This window comes from Sylvia atricapilla, chromosome 4, assembly GCF_009819655.1.
Source record: "Sylvia atricapilla isolate bSylAtr1 chromosome 4, bSylAtr1.pri, whole genome shotgun sequence".
Taxonomy (NCBI): Eukaryota; Metazoa; Chordata; class Aves; order Passeriformes; family Sylviidae; genus Sylvia; species Sylvia atricapilla.
This window is the reverse complement of record NC_089143.1, coordinates 28,244,666-28,265,294: the sequence shown is the minus strand read 5'-3', so window position 1 is coordinate 28,265,294 and position 20,629 is coordinate 28,244,666. Positions and strand designations below refer to the sequence as shown.

General features: G+C 41.3%; 1 protein-coding gene across 2 annotated transcripts; it reads right to left on the bottom strand.

Moving 5' to 3' along the window:
• Window positions 1-10,402: 10,402 nt before the first annotated feature.
• On the bottom strand, window positions 10,403-20,190 carry LOC136360263 (NELL2-interacting cell ontogeny regulator 1-like). Of its 2 annotated transcripts, none has more exons than XM_066317369.1 (4): window positions 20,108-20,190; window positions 17,877-18,019; window positions 16,016-16,104; window positions 10,403-10,926 (listed from the first exon to the last, which is right to left on the bottom strand). In XM_066317369.1, exons 2-4 carry the CDS (start codon window positions 17,998-18,000, stop codon window positions 10,855-10,857), a joined length of 285 nt encoding a protein of 94 aa, XP_066173466.1. In that variant the 5' UTR covers window positions 18,001-18,019; window positions 20,108-20,190; the 3' UTR covers window positions 10,403-10,854. The 2 variants fall into 2 exon arrangements, with proteins under 2 accessions (XP_066173466.1, XP_066173467.1); XM_066317370.1 differs by having other exon boundaries at window positions 17,877-18,022; window positions 20,108-20,189.
• Window positions 20,191-20,629: the final 439 nt, after the last annotated feature.

Sequence of the window (20,629 nt, the reverse complement as noted above, 5' to 3'; positions counted from 1 at the left end):
GTGTTTGTTGCTGTGATTCCCAAAAAGACTGCACTGAAATACACAGCTCCCATCCCTTGCTTTAGCTGTAACTCACTTAAAGTGAGATTTCGTTCTGCGAGGTATCAAATGAGAGGAAAACTCAGAAGTTTGCTTGGATAAATGAAGTTTCAGGCCTGCTGGGGAATAATTACTTGGGGAATAATCCATTATGGTCTTCATTTAACTACACTGAAAATGAGACCTTGTGGACAACAGCACCCCTGGCACCATGTGGTGCCAGGAGGGAAACAGATCCTGCACAGCATCACATTAGGGTAACCATGATAAGAGCCCAGCCAAAACATACATACTGCAAAAGTTTAAGGATGGTCTCTTCAAGCTCAACTTTTCATTTGGGATCAGCCCATCTGCTAATAGGTTGTGTCCTGACAAAGTTTAAGTAGGAAGCTTCCTGGACAGGGAATCTGCCACAAGCACTTGGCTGAAACCAAGCATTCAGACAGAGGAGGTGATACCTTTTGGGAAAGAGATAAAGAGCTGGCACCTACCTGCTTGTCCCATAGCACAATTAAAGGCTCATTTTACAACATAACTGTTCAATTCATGTCCTTACTGTTCTCTTATAGAAGGACACTCCATCTCCTCTCAGCAAGGAGAGGCTTCAGTCTTCCTGGTCTGTACAGAATAACCACCCTGCCAGGCTGTGGAGGTATCAGTGTTCCCAGACATAGATATAGTTTATTCTTGGCTTTCTTCAGCCCTAGAGACTCTCACCAGCACTGTGCTGTGCTTCTATTTAACTTGTTCCTCTGGCTTCTTCAGAATTACCTCTTACAGCCCTCCCTTCAATGCTTCTGCTTTTGGACCAGGTTAGTTTATGAGTCCTCTCACAGGACTTTCTGCCGAAGTGGATGTGCCTCTCTTGCAAGAGAGGATTTTGCAGGGGACAGCCCAGAGTTATGGAAGCAATTCTTACAAGAATGATGCACTGCCAAATGTTTAGCCCACAGTGCAACTGAAACTCAAATTCCCTTGTGTGGAAGGTCCACCTGAAGGTCTCAGCCACTGGGATCTTCATGAGGTGAGTCTGGGCACATATATGCACTAAAATGTCTCCACTGGCTTTATAAGAAGCTGAGACTCCTAATCCAAGCTTTGATGCTGGATGCCTGAAGTGAGGTTGTGTGAGATGGACCAGTTTTACATCGTTTGTCTCATCACATAACAGGGCTCATAGCCCTCCTGTTAAAGGAGCAGCTCCAGAAGGATATAAACAAACATTATATAGCTTGACTGTACACTCATCTAGAGCTGGTCACACAGTCTAGCCCTGATCTTCAGTTTTAAATAACATCAAATGGAAATTCTGGCACGAAATCGAAAATCTTCGCACTTCCATTCACCCTAGCATATGAGTTTCTTGCCTGTACCCTCATTATGGTCCCATAGCTATAACCTACTTTTCATACATGAGTTTCAGGAAAGGGACAGGAAGGAATTGCATATAGGTTCAATAACATTTGATAAGGTAGAAAGCACTGTTTGTGCTACTATTTTTTCAAGGTATCAATGTAGTCTTTTCTAAAATTCTAACTATTGTGATATCTGCAGTAGGGCATTCTGTATCTACCACCTAAAGGGGTACAAGGCGTTATTTCCCTGTCACTTACACTACTAAGCTTAAAATAATGTCCTTTTTGGTTTTGTATTTTTTTTGGTGCCAACACAAAACAAACAGACATTACACTTACAGAGTCTGGCCAGTTTTTGTGTCAAATGCCAGGATCTTTAAGAAATATGAAAAAAGTTTGCAACTCCCCCTGATAACATAACCATGTGATCCAAGATGTGGTTCTCAATTCACAGAGAACAGGAGCCAGTCTGCATGGAAAAGTTCCAGAAATCTGTGCTATTTTCTCACCTCCAACAAAGCTGAAGAGGAGAGACACATGAAAACATTTGCATGACTTGCTTAGCTAGTACATTCACTATTGGCTATCACTATAGCTAAGGGATACCAGTACTAAATTAACTTTGGAAGAGGAGAAAATTCCAAGACACTCGCAGAAATCCATTTAGTGTCTGAAGAATATCATAGTGAATCCCAGAGAGCTCTCAGAAATACTTTTACTAAATTTTCTTTTTCTACAGAGAATATACACCTAATAATTGTTTGCTAAAAGAGAAAAGTGATCACAACCAATCAGAATGATCAGGCATTTAAAGGGAAGATGATTAGTGAGGATAGACATCTGGTAGCTTCCTTGGAAAATTTCTTGTTGATTCCTAAGTGTTAGAGATGTTGAAAGGTACATCTTTGAAGTGGGGGAAGAAAATTTCTACATCCAGTTAAAATGGCTTACATTAAAGGCCTGAGTTGAATATTCATGCATAAATGGAAGATACAGGCAAAGGTTCTGGTTTTAGAACTAACTCCATTATGTCATGTGTACACATGGCAAACAGGGCAGGTAATCCCAGCTTAATATGAAGTACTACATCATTGCCCACTCACATGGCCATCATCAGCCCTTTGTTGGACTCAAACAGAAGAAAAAACACAAGCACAGAAGAATCTGTGCCTGGTCACTATTACCTGAATAACAAAATGGCAGGAGAATAACCCCAGACATAACCTGAGAGAGGCCAAGATGCAAAACCAGATTCAAGCAGCATGAAACATGAAGAACAGCAAGAAAGCATCCTTTAAACACAAGGGGAGTAAAATAAGGCAGATAAAACCCAAAGGAAGAGTTTATTCTCTGTTCAGCAAAAGGGGAAAGTTAACTAAGTTGATGCCTTGAAAAGTGATACAGAACTAAGCATCTCTTTTATCTACCAATGAAAATAAGGCAAGCTAGTGAGCAGAAGGCTCACACAAGTAATATCAGTGAACCTATTTTAGGTAAAAACGTTTAGCAGAAATTTACTTTGGTTACTGATGCTTGTAGGTTTGTGATAGGTCCCTTTTCTATGTTTTGATCTGCCTGGAGCTCTCTTTTTACTCGGGGGTATCACTAGACCTACTACAGGGGATTGAAAGAACATGGAATAACCACCATTGACAATTACTGCTGAGAGCTCAGGGAAGATGTGACTTATGCCAGTCTTGGAAAAGGGTAAGTGCAGTCACTGTTTAAAATGAGGAAGAGAGCTGGAAAACAATGAACAAGCCAATTCACCATCCATCCCTGAGAATGTTTTTGAAGCAATAATCCCACCAACATTTTATAAGTGTTTGAAAAACAAGAGCTGGAATTGCAAATAAGAATCAAGTCAAACTAGTTTGGTATCCTTCTGTGACAGGGTAACCGGCCTTGCAGATAAGGAAAGCCAAATTTAATCAATTTTCAGAGTGACTGCTGTGTCATGCAGCATTGTCAGAAGCAAACTAAGGAAACCTCTCTGTGACCAGGAAAACTGGCTGGCTCACTGCTGAGAGATAGCAGTGGGCCACCATCCGCATGGGAAGATGTATCACATCAGGACTGCAAAGAGTCAGTTCAGGAGTTATTCAGCATTTCATTAGACAACTGGATAATGAATAAGCAAAGTGGTCATTTATGTTATAACATCAGCCTGGAGGTCATAAGCAATGCTAGGGGAGAGGACTAGAATTCTAAGTCAGGCAGACAAGCTAGAAAAAAGGGTCCAAAAACCAAATGAAATTCTATAAAAATGAGAACAAGGTGCTACACTTCATCAGGATTAATCAACAGCTTATATTTGGAATGGGGAGCAGCCCATGAAGTGGCATTTCTATGGGGAAGCTAAGGAGTCACAAGTTGAAATTGGTTTATAATGTTCTATCATTTCCCCCAACAATACAATTCTACTGGGACATAAAAAAAAGAAGTGCAAGAGCTTAGCCTGCCTTCATCACAAGGCCTGAGCTGCAGTGCTGTGTCTGGTCACTGCAGCACTAGGAACTATCAGAGACACCAACAGCAGCACAAATAACAACAGGTTTCAATGGCATCCAGGAGGCACAACCAAAGTCCCTGGAAAACTTCTTAATAATGACGATGGCACTGGGATGAATTTCCTGCAGAAGACAGAGGAATATTTAGGCCAACAGGTATAAATCAGACATCATTTGGGAATGGCATTGGGATAGTAGCCCTGCATAAAGAAAAGGGAAGAACTGAGTGATTTCTTATTGATACTTTTCCCTTCCTGTCTCTCCTAATTCTCGGATTAAGAATAATTTTGTTCCCCAGGCAGTCACTCCAGCCCTCTGTGTTGTAATTCCAGCACAAACACAGATACCCCTGGGAGAAATTCATTGCCCTTGTGCAGCATCTGAAATTCGGACTAATTACTTCTCCTCCCTCAGTTATCAGGGCAAAAGAAATGTTTTTTCTAGTTTAAGCAAGTATGATGTCAGAACATTCCCCTTCTGGGGTGGGTCACTGATAAGGCAATTCAGAGATATCTGGCTGCAGGGCAGTTGGCAGGGCCCACAGTTTCTTAATTTGCCTTTAAACAAGTAAACCACAACCTTGCCAATGAATTGAGATGTGAGGAGCTGGTGCAATGTTTGACATTTTAGCCCATAAACAGAATAAATTTTATTGTCTCTTTTTCTGACAGCCATTTCAGGCCTGAGAAGGACTGAAAATATAATCACCTTATACTTACCTTGTCCCTCATGCTATGAGATAATGATTCACCTTTGCTTGATGGCTCAGAATTTTCTTTAAACACTAAGTCAGAGGTTTGGTGAGGGGAAAAATCTCCCTCATGAAATGACCAATTTGCTCTTGGCATCATTGCTTGACAAGTTCCCTGTCTTAGAGCTTCCTGGAAAACCCTTCAAGAGTCTGACCACAAGCTGAACCTTGGTCAGACTGCGAGGCTTTGAGACACTGAAGCTGTCCCAACAAAGTCCACATGACACTGCAAAACAGGGATGTGGCTGCAAGTAGGGAGTATGATAGAAATTTAGCACTAAGATCCTGTAGTGTAGGAAAAATTCAGCTCCAAGAGGCCTCTTTCACCACAGTGTAAGATGTGGGAAAGCACCCAGGCTTGATCAGTTCTCCAGAAACCAGCTGAAGCCAAGTGTGACAAGAATCTTTAAACACTTTCAAAAGCTTGGAAAGCTTTCAGCTATGCAGGAGGGGCTGTGTCAAGCTGTTGTGAAATGAAGGTCAGTTCAGACTTTTGGTTCCAAGAAAAAGTAAGAACCACTGGCAAAATACCAGTTTTCCTAGTTTATTTATAAAGTTTGCACTAGACTGCTGGAAATCCAGCAGGCATCACTGTGCTGGACATCTCATCAGTTTACAGCACAGGCAAGGGTTGTGTGCTGTTTGTGTGCTCTGAGTGCCACTGGAGACAAACCTGAGCTATTTGCCTTGCTACTGCCAATCTTATCGCTGTCTAGGAAGACACAGGCATGTCCTTATTTACTTGCTTGGCTTGTGTGTAAAAATCCTTTCTCAAATTCATGTGTTTGGGAAGAAACTGTTAGATATTTTAGGGGCTGGGATTTGGGTAGGTTATTCTGTGGCTACCAAAACCAGAGTGACTAAAGACACAGGCAGTCCTCTGCACAGGCTGTCTGTGCTTACAGAAAGGGCAGGCGGAGAGATCTCATTCTAGTTTAGGAAAGCTATTAGCTTCCAGGATGTGGTTCAACCTTCCATCTGTAAAATTGTATATAAAACAAATGTGCAACATACCAGCTGTCAAAAGGCATTTAAACATTGTTCAAGTCCTGCTTAGGTGTGAGCCCAAATTGTGTGTTAGTTAAATTTAGTGCTGTTGGCTGAAACCAGACACAGTTCACAGGCTGGATGCTGTGTTACAGTGTACATATAGTCCAGGACCAATGCAAGTGCTGCTTAGGCAAGAAGCCTTGTGTAACAAATTTAGTGCATGGATGAAGTTCTGCTCTTTAACCAAGGAAAAAGAATTAGCCCACAATGCACAGAACTTTAAGAGACAAGTTTTAGCACTGCAGGTGGCCTCTATGAAAGCCTGGACTTTAAGCAGTCACAAACATTGGTAACTCTTGGCTTTGTCTTGAAGTTTGTGTCTCTCCCCAGACTCCCTATTAAACTGAAAAGTCAGCTGAAACTGCATGGTCATCTTTATAGGTTGCAGTCAAAAGATTAAAGATACAACCTCACTAAATCTGTGGACTTTAAAGCCCACAGGTTGGGATTTATGCAAAGGAAGATGCTAAGTTTCATCTGCAGAAGCCACACAGAAAACAACAGATTTTGTCAGCATTGGTTGCCTAAATTAACTTAACAAAAGTTAGTACAGATTTAGTATTAAAAGGTACTTTCTGTTAGCAGATCTGTCTATTAATTTGGACAAGATGAAACTCTCTTATAAAGAAAAGCTCCTACGCTTTCTATTTTGTAGAAAACTCCCATAGATGAATATCCTCATGCACATCAAAATGTCATGTTATAATCACTTTTAGCACTTAAAGCTAAATAGAAGTTGTGTTTTTCTCTTTCTCTAACAAGTCATATGGGTTCCTAACTGCACAAAAATCCCAGTGATGGGACTCCATTTTTCTCTCTGTGTTGCCAGCTTTGTCTACCTATGTTGCTTTTGCATAGCCAAATACTTTATGGACTTTAGGAATAAAATAAAAGAATTGGGTAAAAATAAAGTTTTAAAAGAAACGCATCAATTCTTAGAAAACTTTTAACAATTAGATGTAGGCTTGAGCTGACACTACCATTCTGTTTGCCTGAGCATGAACATTAAGTGCAGCTATTAACACATAGACAGAGAATATTCAGATCCCCCCATATCTAAACAAGAAATTGAATAATTGAACAATTATTCAACAATAATTGAACAATTGAACAATTGTTCTCCCTTGAAATCTGCATCCTGCTTACTCTGTGGAAGGGTCTAACTTGCATCACCAGTCAGCAGTCTTTCCAGCTGATTTGGACTCTCAAAGAAAAGTGAAGATATGAAGAATTTATGGGAGAGTTGCCAGTCCTGCCCCATTTTCTCTTAACAAAGAGAACAATCTATAGTTTTGTCACTTAAATTACCGAAAAGTGTGGTGTAACTTACTTTGATTTAAACAGCAAAAGGTGCTCAAGGCTAATGAAGCAAGCTGATGTGTTAGCAGATTTTCAGAAAGTTCAAGGTTCAGAGCAGGAATCAAATGATGACAGCCCTGGCAGTGAGAAAGAAAAAGTGTAGGCAGATCACTGTAAAAATAGAGTATCTGCAGATATTTGCATTCCCTTTCTCATGGCATCCATGCCTGGAACTCTTCTTCTTATGCTTTAAGTCACTTTTTAAACTTCAGATGTTTAGAGGTCTTGAAAATATAATCACTGCCTCTTCCCAACTCTATGAAGTCACAACTGGAGCAGCAAGATGGAGTTGGAAGGTTAAGGAATATCTGCATGGAGATTAAACTGCAAACCCATATAAATGAATAGCATGCTTGAAACTAGAGCAACAGGCCAAAATATTTTACATTGTGATTTTTATTTAATAAGTTGAGAATACCTAAAGGTGTGATGGCTACCTGACAGTGCAATTGACATAATTCCTCTGCTCCAGATGGCTTTCAGTGCAGTCACAAAGCAAGAAGCACCCCATAATGCAGAACAGGGAACAAAACAGGACAAAGTGGACAGCGAGAAGGATGCATGAATGTTCTGATGACCCCATTATATTTGTGTATAACAACAGTTTGGATTTAATAGGAACCTTTGGATTTTGAGAAGAAAAATTGCCCATCTTGAAGGAGGCACAGCAGCAGATTTCCAACACCTGGAACACATGGCAGATCAAGAGCATCATCCTCATGTCTGCTCTGGCCCTGCCTCCAGCAGGTTTTATTCAGTGCATCCCCACTGCTTGTTTGCAAAGGGGCAGCAAACAGCCATTCTCTGGTCACTTATGGTTTCATAAACTTCTGGCATCCTCTTCAGCCATCTCTTGACTAGACTGAAGGTTCCCAGTTTGTATATTGCTTCTGTTTATCCCAGCTCCTTTGTCAGCACTTTACATGGTTCTGCTGTATTCTCATTTTCTGTCTTCTGAAAATGGTCTTGAGTCTTGACACTCTCTCATACTAAACCTGATTTCACATATTCAAATTCTTCAAAAGTTTCTTTTCACTTGCCCAGAACAAATATTCTAGATGCTGGGTGCAATTCCCACACGTCCCTGCCAATCCTTTCTCAAAACTGGTGATGTATTAGCTGCTCCCCTGTCATTTGGATGGTTTTAAACAATAATTAATACAGATCAATAATTGAATGAAAAGAGAATAAGTAAGGTGGACTTTTAAAGAGCATGCAAAAATCTCCACTAGGAAAATCCTCCTCCTACTGGGGCTTCTGCAGACTGAAAAGAATCTTAAATTTTTCAGATTCTGAGGAAGTGAATGAGCAAACAAAGTGAAAAGCAGAGGTGCAGCAAAATGACTGAAGGAATTCCAAATGGTCAGATTTTCTTCTGTTCAAGCAAGTGTCTGTGCAATCACCAAGGGGAATATTCGTGAAGACCTGTAGGTGTTTCCATCTGGCAAACATGGCTGGGTTCCTGTCCACACCTGTAACAAGCCAGTGAGATTACATCAGCCTGAGGGACAGTCCACAGAATAATTCAGCTTCAGGAGCAGAGCTTTCTTCTGAAAATGAGCTGCTCTGGGACCTCCTCCAAGTTCTGCAATAGGAATGTTCATTCTTAGGTAAAAAGAGGTCTGTTCACACAATGTCTTCCCTGGACAGGTGAAATCCTCTTCCCTGGGAATGAGATGCTGATGTTGCTCACTCCATTGTCACTACTCCATGGTAAATTGGTGTGTCACTCATTGCTCTGGCAGTGCTGCCAGCTGGACTAAAGGGGCTGCTGACCTGAGGGGTATCAGCCCCACCACCCACACCTGCAGTGACTACAGTGTCACCAGATTGAGGGGCCTGGAATGCACTAAGAAATCCCTGGGACTACAGGGGGCAGTGCTAGAATAGAAGGGAGAATGGAGGTTGAAATGGAGAGGAGAGAGAAGACAGGTTCAGAGCAAAGCAGGGGAACAAAGCCAAGCTGGAACAAGATGGGAACGAGCCAAGTGCAGCAAAAGCCAAGGAGCTCTGAGAAGGCATTGTACTGCAGCCAGGACCAGCTGCAGCCCTCCAAAACAGGCTTTGCTCCCAGAAATTCTAAGAGTGCTCTGCCATGGATAAGGACTGCTGCCCCTTGCCACTTTCTTGGAAGGAGCTGCAGGTGAGGCTTGCACTGACTGACTTTGTCAAGCAGTCTGAAATGAGCAGTGCCAGTGCTCCCATGCTGTGAGAATGGACTTAGTGAAAAACACACAGCACAGCCGCTCATTGAGGGAATTTGGAAGAATAACATCAGAACCCTCTCTCCCATTCACACTGGGCTAGATGCTGGCCTGTGTCCTGATCACACACAGAAGGGCATGCTGCACTTCTCAATGTACAGGGATTGGTTTTCCCAGCTCTGGACAGGTTTGGGAAGCCACTCAGGCTCCCTATGGTGTTCCTATGCTCCCCAGCTCTTGTTACCATACCTACAGCTCCAGTGGCAGAGCAGTAGTTTGTTTCCTCTCATCCACTTCCAGGAAAGTCACACCAATTTATTTGAAGAAGCAAGGCCACAGGCAGGAACTTTCTTCCGAATTCAGCTGAAGAGATTTTTACCTTCAGATGGCCCATCCACTTCCCAAGCCAGGTCTCAATGTTGGAATCATTTAAGACAGCTCTAAATCACATCAGACAATCTCCAAGCACCTACTCATAGTGCTCAGCCTATTTCAGACTTGTGAGTGGACATGTATCTTACAAATAAAGGGGGAGAGATGAGGATGAAACAATCTTAGCTTTCAGGTACAAAGGTCTTTCTTCATGCCTGAAACAAAAGGAACAGTTTTCAAAGGCAACTACAAGGGAAAACCAAAACATTTGGAGTTCAGTCCATCACAGGATGGACCAAATGTGTGTGACCCAATCACTGTGTTTCACTTGAAGCAAAATAAGGCACAGTCTCAGAAAGAAACCTCTTGGCACTGCGCAGAGCTGTCCTTCATTGTGATGCTGAGCAGTTGCTGGTGGCAGCATTTGGTACAGCAGGAACAGGCTATGATGCCTAGTCCTAGTCTGATTCTCCTTTTTACTCCCTCCATTTGACGTTCTAAAATAAAGCTACTCAGAAATTCAGTAGGTTAAGAATGGGGTGTCCAGGGAAGGAAGGGAAGAAACCAAACATTTTGATTTAGAACATTTTGGTTAGAGAAAATAATAGTCTTCTGCAAGATAACAGAAAGCTCAGCATTGAGACATAAACTGCTTTGGTCCAACAACAGCAGATGTGTAAGTCCTCATGACACACACCCCATTACAGCTGACAGAACTACAACATACCTGAAGGTGGTCACAGCACAGACAACAAACAGAAAGGACTTCATCATCTTTAATACACAGGCAAAGCCTACAGAGACCACAATGTCATGTCTCAATGTAACTGGGTAAGCTGCCACAGACATATGCTCATATTAGAGACAAAAAACCAGCTGTACATGTCTCTAGGGCACTGTTCTCCAAAATTATCTTGGGGGTTACACTTGGCAAATTCTGATTTTAAAATCAAAGCAGGTACATTTTCTTCCCCCACCCTAATATCGAGAAACAGATTTACTGAATTGAGCCCTTACTGGCAATCCAGCAGATGGGAAAAGAGGGTACTTTTTAAAAAGATACAGAACAGACAAATACATCAGACACAGGCTCCCAATCTCATCAGTACATTGGGGCATACATGCTTGCAACATGAACTCCATAAAGCTGTATTTTATACAGCTGCATTTTAAAAACCACTGGACCGGTGACTCTCCTCAGGTGTCTCCAGGATTCAGTTCAGTAGATTGGCAGCTACACAGTCACACAGATTTCTCTTTTCCACCTGAAGAAGCAGAGTTTCTGTCTATAAGAGGGAGGAACAACATAAAAAAGAAAAAAGTGTCATCACTGTAAAACTAATTAACTCTCAAAGAAAAATCCATTTTATTTTTATTCTACAATTTGGAACTAGTAGTATGAGGTGAATTTTGGGGTAAAAATCAGAATTATTCTTTACTGCTCCGCAAAATGATTTCGCTTTTGTGGGATTAATTGGCATACCAACACAGCACTACTTCCTGTGACATGGAGAAAATTATTTTTCTTACAATCTTATTTCAACAGCACAAACTGGAGCATAAGCTCAGAAGTTCATTAGAGGCTTAACCTCCCACCCCACTCCTCCCAAATCATGTCAGAAATTTTATTTTACTTAAAAACAGACTCAGAATTTAAATTTAAACTATTACAGTCTGAACCCATTCTCAGTGGAGCCATTAACTTCTTTAAATTTTCCTGTTTCACTAATATGAAAATTCAGTAGTTACTGAATGTATGCTTTGGAGCCTAAAAGAGATGACAGGTGCTGAGCTGGCATGGAGCCATCACAATTCAAACACATGATGGGATTCTGTCTTCTCTAAGGAAAAGGGTCCCAAACTGGTGAAAGAAGAGGTCTCTGGGTTGAACAGAGGTTCATCAATATCAGGAGATCTCTGTTGCCCACAGATCCCTATTTCTGAAGCAATGAGGGTGGATTGGGAACTTCTAAGAGCTGGGCATGGCGAGAAAGGCCTGCATCCTTTTGATGCCTTAAGTTTTAGCTTTCATGCTTTTCAGATTCTGTGCTGCCTAGGGATGTAGTTCTGAGCCTCATATTAAGTGTCAGTTTGGTCTCTTCATAGGTAGACAAAACAAATCCTTTCCTGCTGGAGATGAAGGACAATGGGTACAAGTTTTCAGGATCAAGAGCATAAACAACAGTGGAATGAAGAGAGAAAACAAGAAGGATGGGACTTCATAATCTGAAAATGTAATTAGACAATTAAACTCCAAAATGGAAATGGACCAAAACTTATAAAAGTGTGACACCTTGTGACTGGTCATCCATTTTGGGTCCACCCTGAGTGTAGCCCTGGCCAGGCTCTTGCACTGCCCAAGATGTATCCTTTAATGCTTTTTAATAAATATCTACTTTATTCTCTTAGCTCTGCCTAGTCCCTGTTCCAGGTCAGCCTTCCTAAGGCATTACTCCCAGCCTACCTGTGTGAGAAAGGCTTGAGGACCAGGGAGGGGACAGCAGGGCTATGTAAGAAAACTAGGGAATCCTTCCACTCTAGTGGGCACGCACACACACACACACACACACACACACTTGGGTTTTCCTGGCTGTCTGGAACACTTGTTGCTTCAGTAGATGCTTGATGCAGCAGAGACATCATGTTGTTTGACATCAACATCATATCTTCATCTCAATTTGTCTATCACGAGCTAAAGCTGTACCTGAAAATCAGCCTGATCCAAGAGAGAACTGCCCCCTATTCATGGGACACAGTAGCTGTGGGAAATCCAGCCACCAATTTAGTCCTTACTGGTGCAACCAGCTACACACAAAAAAGGCATTTTGAAGACTACCAGCTCTAAATGCCAATCAAACCCATCCTTATATCAGCCTGACTTGCAATTTTTGTATGAGATGGAGTTGCCATGGGATTAAAGGCTGTGTTTTAAAAGCTGTGTTATCCATTGACCCACATCAGCTAAAGTCACTGAGAGCAGAGCTGGGCTGAAGCATCCTGCTCTCCACTTGCCTTCTTAGTGCAGGAAAAGACATCTGCTGCTCAGGCTTTTTTCCCCAGATGATAAATCTCAAGAAAAACCACAGCCCTGTGGTTTTATATGAAATTAGATATCACTTTTGATTATTTCAGATGCCCTGCAAAACTGAAAAGATCTGATCAGGCTTTGCTAATCACTGAAAGGACACTCAATCACCACCTTCTCACCACCTCACTGATATCATTTGCAATGGTTTGAATAAGAGAGGTTGACAACATGCCAATATCTTTAGAGCTGAGCCCCAGGGCTGCTTACCATCTTATATGTCTTTAATAATATTTTCAAGCCTTTATTTTTATTTTCAGGGACACATCTAGCTTACTGTGCTTTAAACATTCTAAATAACCACTGACTGTTTATAAAGCAATAAAAACCAAAATGAATGTCAGTAAATACAGCTTTGCTGACTGTTCTGTGAGCATGATCACAAAACTATTTGCACATAGATTTGTTATTACTGCCTGGTAGGTTAAAACCTGTTTAAAAAAAAACCAAATCAAAAGAGCAATACCCAACCAACCAAACCAAACCTAGGGAAAAAAAACCCCAAAACAACAAACCCAAACAAACACCATGAAAAGAAATCAGATTTTGACCCTACAAAAAAAGATGTTAAGTTTCAACTAAAAAAGCAGTTATCGATCTCTTTAATGTTGTAATGCAATGTCCACTGCTTAACTCTGAAAAATGGGCTGGAGTTCTGAAAACAAGCACAGACTTAGAGTGAACTGTATATCCTGTGGACTGGATTTCTTTTCCAGGATTTGTTTTATGGTTGACTCCCTGCTGGGCTCTGTCTTGGGGGGCTTTTAGATGCCCCAGAGAGCTGACTGTGAACTGGTTCAGTGGTTGTGGTGGGAGCAGCTCCCTCCCAGCAGCACAAGATCCCTCTTCCCAGTTAATGATCACATATGGCACTTTGGCTGAGTGATGAACCACAGATATCCCCAGAAAATATTGCCCAGAGTTAGGTCTCACTACCAAAAACACTACTCCAGCCTGCAGCCTGCTCTGAGGGACCAGCAGCAACAAAAAACAGTAGAGGAGCAAACAGATCTGATATGTGTAGAAATCAGCCCATCAGAAGTGGTCTGTGACTCTTCTCATGTAGCCAGCCTGCCAATCTGGTGAGGGATCATCACACCAGTGTAGGCTACAAAAACAGCTATTGTTGGAAAAGGAAGGAGATCCAGTCTATGGCCTTCATAAAAGGGTCTGTGACCTATGCTAAAGTCAGTTTACTTTGAGGCAGCATGTAAATCAATCCAGGGCCAAATGAAGTGTGAAAGCTCTTGAGCAATATTCTTGTGCAATAAAATGATATACAAGCTTCCCCTGTACAGAACTGCAGGGTAAGATGTGCAGGAGGAATTAAATGAGAATTTCCTCTCTAAGCTTTTGGGAATCCCTCCCCCTCTGACACAGTTAGGAGCTGCTTAGTCATCATCTAACAATCTTGACTGCAACTGCAAGCAAAGGAGAGTTTTTCAAGGAAATTAATGTCTCCAGTGGGAATATTAACAAAGGGAATTGTATTTTCAGGGGCAGGAATATTTGCCCCACAAAGCAGCAAAACAGACTAAAATAGTCAAGTGTGAAATATATACGTGGCTGAAAACAGTGGTCTTAAACCCTTCAGTTTGCATTAAATTGTGCTACAGCTGAATAATAAAAGTAAGAATGAAAATATCCTGGAAGACAGTTCCAAAAAGTCCTCAACTATTAAATATTTCCATGTCTTTTGAGGGTGTAGGCAGAATTCCTAGCTTAATGACTGGAGTAGACCTGTTCTAGTCATGGGGAACTGAAGTATTTCAATATGAATTCAATTATTTATATTTTAAAGTGATAAGGAAGTAATAAGTTTGTTTTATGGGAATATATCACATTTTCAGTCTTGCTATCAAATCTACAAGTGTGAAAGCCAATAATAGCACATTCATCTCAACTGACTTTTTTTTATCCTCATTTTATTTCTTGGCTGTCTTTTATTTTATTTTTTTTAATATTAAAACACAGTTGCTATCTTTGAGGTTCTTATTGCTACTTCTGCTTCGGATATCTGTGTTTCATATAGTTTTTCTCTGGGTCTGCAAGCTGAAGGTTTCATAAAGGTCACTGACATAGCCACACACCCAGACAAAAGTTTAAGCTGTTCTGCATCAAGGTGGAGAAAGTCTGATTAAAAATTCAAAGGTTTGTAGAAGGAAGAGGTATGCTAGAATCACTTTACAGCACAATATGAACATCTTGTTTGGGCTGTATAAAGTGCTCAGCAGATTCATTAGCAAGATTTCTTCATGAAGTCCAAAATATATTTGACCTGTAATTATTGAACAGATTTTGTTTAGCTGTAAATGTGCTACATACCAATCTGGTTCTGCTGAAATGTTTGTTTATTTTTTGTAGTCTGTCACAATTCAAGGCATCTTCGTTCATACACTTGTATTTTCACCTAAACATCAAGGACCCTGCTTGAAGTAACCTCAAACCACTTCTCAAAGACAACAGTTCACCAGCTTTGAGCTGTGAACAACCTTGACCATAGAAAAGCAGAGAAGTTTCAGTGCCTTCTGTTGAACAATCTGTGCAGGAGTGTATCTATAGCACTTAAGCTAAAGGGTACACAGGAGGTGGGGACAAAGCCACCCTCCTGGGACACTACCATCTGACAGCAGCTGGGACACAGGTAGGCACAGATTGCAGGTTGCAGCAGCAAGAGACAGATTCACAACATCCCCCACAGAAGGAAGGTACCAACCGTGGCAGATTCTGCATACTGACTGCAAGCCAAAAAAGTTTAATCCCCAATGCTGTTCTACTTTGTGGCATTTTTCATCATTATGAAATCAGAGAAATGTAAAAACTCTCTATAGATGATATTTTCTCCCTTTGCTTCTCCCCCAGGATAAAAGCATGTGCAGGGGAATATTTTTTTTTAGTAAGCTTTTTGTTTGAGCTGGCTCTTTCCTTTTGGGTAATAAAAATAAATTATGCTCTCACCCTACTCCCCCTCACATAAAAAAAAAGTTGTGGGCTCAGCATTTAGAGTGAGAAGAGTAGCACTAATGGCTATAATTTGGCAAGAGAAGGATAGTCAGTTCACACTTTCTTATACTTCTTATTGTCCCTGATACCCCAAAGCAGAAGAATTCCACATATTATTGCATAGAAAGGTGAAATGTAATTAACCAGCCTCACCTTGGAACACAGGACAGTGCAGTTCACTGAGTGTGCAAAACCCATCCACCTCATTTACTTTTATCCACACAATTTTCTTTTATATTGGAAAAAAAAAAAAAAAAAAAAAAAAAAGACATTTCATGTTTCCTTACCCTCGTGTCTAGATTATACGCTGTCTTCTTTAAATCCTGCAGAGCTCTCTGCATGAACTCAAAGGCATGGCAATCAACACAGGGGCGGCCTAAGAGAGCATTTAGGAGAGAGTCATGACTGTATGGCATGATGAATTAACTAGAAGGATTCAACAGTGATTTGGAGTATCAGAAAGAGCTACAGAAAAGAGTCCATAAAGTGAGTATTGATGTAGGTAATACTGAGCAACCCAGGTAATTGAAATTGGCTCACTATGATGGTCCACCCAGTCTCTCAATTATAAATAGAATTATTTCAAATTTACAATAATATTTTTCTTCGTGCTATATTGCTGCTCCACTTTTCCTTCCACACCTCATTGTATGGAAACATTAAACCCTTAACTTGAGCCTTTCATTTTGCTCCACTAACCCTGGGCACATTTTCAACCTTATCTTCAGATTTTTCAGATGTCTGAAAACATGAACCTGCTCCCTAGAAAAATCTTGTCTCCTAATCTAATGTGATTAGGAGATGTGAGCTCTAAATAGAAAACTAATGGAATAAAACTGACAACAATATCATAAAGACAGATCACTTCAGCCTCTAACTTCAAATATGATACAGCTTTTGCCCAAACAAATGTCCTATTATTAGTGAGCATTGCTGATAAGCAGAACTGCTGCAATCTGGATTTACTGGAGTGTTTAAGAGAGTGTTCCCAGATTGAGACACTCAGACTGAAGGCCACAAGGCTTGCTTTGCCTTGATCACCATGTAACACAGATCTGTGCCCTAACAGACAGCAGTACTGAGACAGAGCAAATACAGTCAGGACAAAACATCTTTAACTCATCAGGCCCTACATCTGCTCTCAATTTGGCCTCTTGGTGCCTGTGCCTGGCTAACAACTTCACCAGAAATACTGCACAAGTGAGAAATTCTGAGTCCGGGTTTAGTTTGCTCTTTGGGGTCTGGTGTGAATAAAAGGATGAAATCTAGACTAATGTTGGGAAATTCTGCTGTGTCTGTGGCTTGTCTGTCTTGTTCACCCATTTTGCAAAAACTTGATGTTGGACTGTACATGTCTCAGGCAGGCTGGAGACAGAGCTTCCAGCTCACAATCTGAGTCCTAACCAGCAACCAGAAATTCTGCCTGCTGAAGAAAGGGAGTCTGCCAAATTCTTTAACTGGCTAAGAAAAAAAACCAGGTAAAACCCCTGCATTAAACAGTATTAAAGACCTGCTCCATCATTGTTGTACTGTCACTGAACTTCAGTGTTACTGTATTTACACTGGACAACAGGAGAGGACAGCAGTTTTTCACATCAACAACTTGATGCATAGACCTGTCGTTATGCTTATAAACGAAAATAAACTCAACACAGATCAGCAAAGGAGAATTAGGTGCTTGAAGTCCCCAAGACTAGGGGTTGACAAAATGCTTTCTTGACATCTTCACTGAGAATTTATAAAATAAAATTCATGACTTTAAAAGAGCAAACATTCTCAAGAACAAGATATAAAGAACAGTCAATATCAGTTGAAAAAGAACAAGTCTCAGTAATGTCTCTGAAAAGAAAACACGGTAATTGCTGGCAAAGAAAGGGCTAATACAATGGACAAAAGAAAAGGTGCAGAACACTGGCAGATTTCAGCTACAAGCAAGACAGCAACAGGCAGGAGACAAGGATAAGAGAGCGAAGAGCTTTGGATGAAGGAGCAAAACAGTACTGGTAGGTTGTCATGTTGCGGTTTTAAAACAATGTAGGCAAGACATATCCAAAATAGTTTGAATTATCTGGACAAACTTGAGAGTCCTGCAACATGAGAACTGCAGTGGTGGCTGTAGGAGAGGACTGCAGGGTAGGTAGTACATACTTTCAGCTGGAATGGCTGTCCCTGCTTCTTGGTCAGCTCTAACAGGCTCCGTGACAAGTAGTGCAACCACAAAAACTAAAGGAACTGTAAGGATGGCTCTTCTCAGAAGGCAGGGTGCCAGCATCTTGGGAATGGGTGCTTCTCTGCTAGTCAAGAGACACAAACAAGTTAGTGAGAATACTACAGGTACACAAGGGTTTTGTTACAAAGAAGTTCATGTTCCTGATGGCTAAAGCATTGTCAGTCGTCCTCTGAAAGAAAACAAAATACTAGAAAATCTAGAGCATGGGGAAAAGTTCTCTGTACCTTTCCAGAGTGTACACAAAACTCAGCTGGGAGAGAACATGCCTACACAAGATAAGTAGTCCCTAGAGTGTCCTTGGTTTCATTTGAAAGCCAGGATGCCGGCAGCTTTGCCTGACCTGTGAATTTTTTCAAACTACACGGTCACAGACATGAATCTAGAGACCTGATTTACTGTTAGACTTTGAGATCAAAATTGTAGGGATTACAGAGCTGGCTGAAACAAAATCTGGAAACAAGGTCTTTGGCCTTTGGCTTGCTTTACTGTATCACCTTTTCACAAGTATAATAACTAAAGGTAACCACTAGCATTACACAGCATGCTAATTCTAAAACCTCCTTTATGAAAGTATTTGAAGGAAAATACTTTTGTTAAACCTCCACAAATTCATAGGTAGATTTTCTAATAGTAAACACATCAAAACCCTTTGGCCTTCTGTTTCCCCTCCTAATCTGGGCTTCAAGCCATTATTTGCAGCCATCCATTTGCTCCTGAACACCACAGCCAGGCCACACCATGCCCTGAGGTTGGTACAACCTGGTCCAGCAACAGTTTCCCTTCACACAGAGGAAGTTTTTTTAATAAGTTTCAAATTAAGAATTTTCTTGACCCAACAGGTAAACTGTTCAGAGTGAAAGAGACTGGTTCAAGTTGCATCTGCTTGCTAGAAATCTCAGTGCAAGCCCCAAGGATTCTGGCACACTGCTAGGGAGGTCCTTAGCTCAGCCAAGTTTACCTTTCATTCCTGTACATCAAAATGGAAGAAAGAAAGACTTAAATAAGGCTAAGTTATGGCAATATAATAAAATCCACATAAAAAATCCATTCAGCTAACTGTAGGAAAGCAGAGCTACATTCAGCTCTTTCTGATTTTCAAGTTGGTGTTACTGAGCAAAAGATGTTGCGTAAGAGCATTAGATCTGCATGTACTGAATGCAAGAGTACAGCACTCAGAACAGATTGTATTTCACATTTAGAAAGGCAGTACAGGGAGGCAGGAGAGGGAAGGGTTTTTCCCATTTTGCCACAAACACAGAACAGACTAAAACTGCTCTTCACTATGTGCAATCTACCTTTTCAGATACAGCTAAAGTGAAGCTGCAAATTCTGCACGAACACTTGCAGCATGTGCAAACCAGCAATTTGCCCAGGAAAGGAGCAGCATTATACACATCCTCCTCCCTGTGCACCTTAACCTAAACACAAGAGGAGGGAATGGTTCAGAAGCAAGAGACAAACATGTACAAGTAGAGTCACAGATACACTTGAGCCCATGGGCAACAAAAAGAGAGCTTAATTTCTATACCCTCATATTGGGTTTCCTGTCCCACCCACTATTTAGATCTGATGTAATCCTTTTTCTTATCTCTACAGTTCCTAAAATAAAGGATTAAAATCACTACAAGTGGCTTGGGGTTTTGTTTTAATTAATGGTGATCTGCAATCAAAACAAGTACAATAAAAAATACCAGTCTTTGCAGTAGGATGCAGCAGAGTGTCTCCAAGTAATAGTAAATTAGGACAACACCAGCCTCTTTTGGAAGTACCCGATGGAGAAGCCTCCTGGTCAGTAGGAGCAGAGGCTATTCTCATAGTTGGCTATGAGTACTACAAAGGTTCAACGACACAAAACAGACACACTGTTAAACTTATTGTGGGTACCTTACCCATCACCCACCCCGGAGTCAGCTCAGCTTTGTATGCAAGCTCCATTGCAAAACAACAGCTTCTCTAGTGCAGCAATCATCTTAAATCACACCTAACTCCTGCCTCTTAGTTATTGCATGGGAATTTGCAAGGAATAATCATGACAGGCTTCAAGGGTGGTTTCTCTCAGCAATGCAACTGGGAACAGAGACAGATCTGTGCATGGACTTCTATGAAAGAGAAAAGTCACCCCCTCTAACAAAGGAAAAAATATCAGTACCTGATCTTTCTCTTGTCTTTGTGATGGTTTCTTTGAAATGGCCGCTGCAAACTGCTAAGAGAACAAGTGCAGCATTTCTGAGCATGTGCGCTGTCTCTTTTTAACCTCCTCTGAAAGAGGTTATTACTATGGGGAGATTTCTGCCATGGCAACAATGCAGAGCACTGCAGCACGCAGCGCAGATTTAAAGCGGCACAGGCTGTGTCTCCCAGGTCTGGGGAAGGATGTTTCTGCTCTGACATGTGAGATCCAGCAGTGACTCACTTGCTCTGGGTAAGGTTTTTAAAGCCAGGCCATTTGATTAATCTCTCTTCAAGTCTGCTGAATGATTTTCCTGAAGTCTGAGCAGCTGGATGTGGTGCCTGGTTGAAGCAACTTGCTTCCCTAGAGCCTGAAAATACCCATAACAAACTACAGCTGCTTTATGGGAAATGAGGACAGACCAGGGATTGCACTCAGGAATTGCCCAGTGCACTGCCTGCCATTTGAATGGTTCTGAGTTACAGGGGTCATAAGCACTCG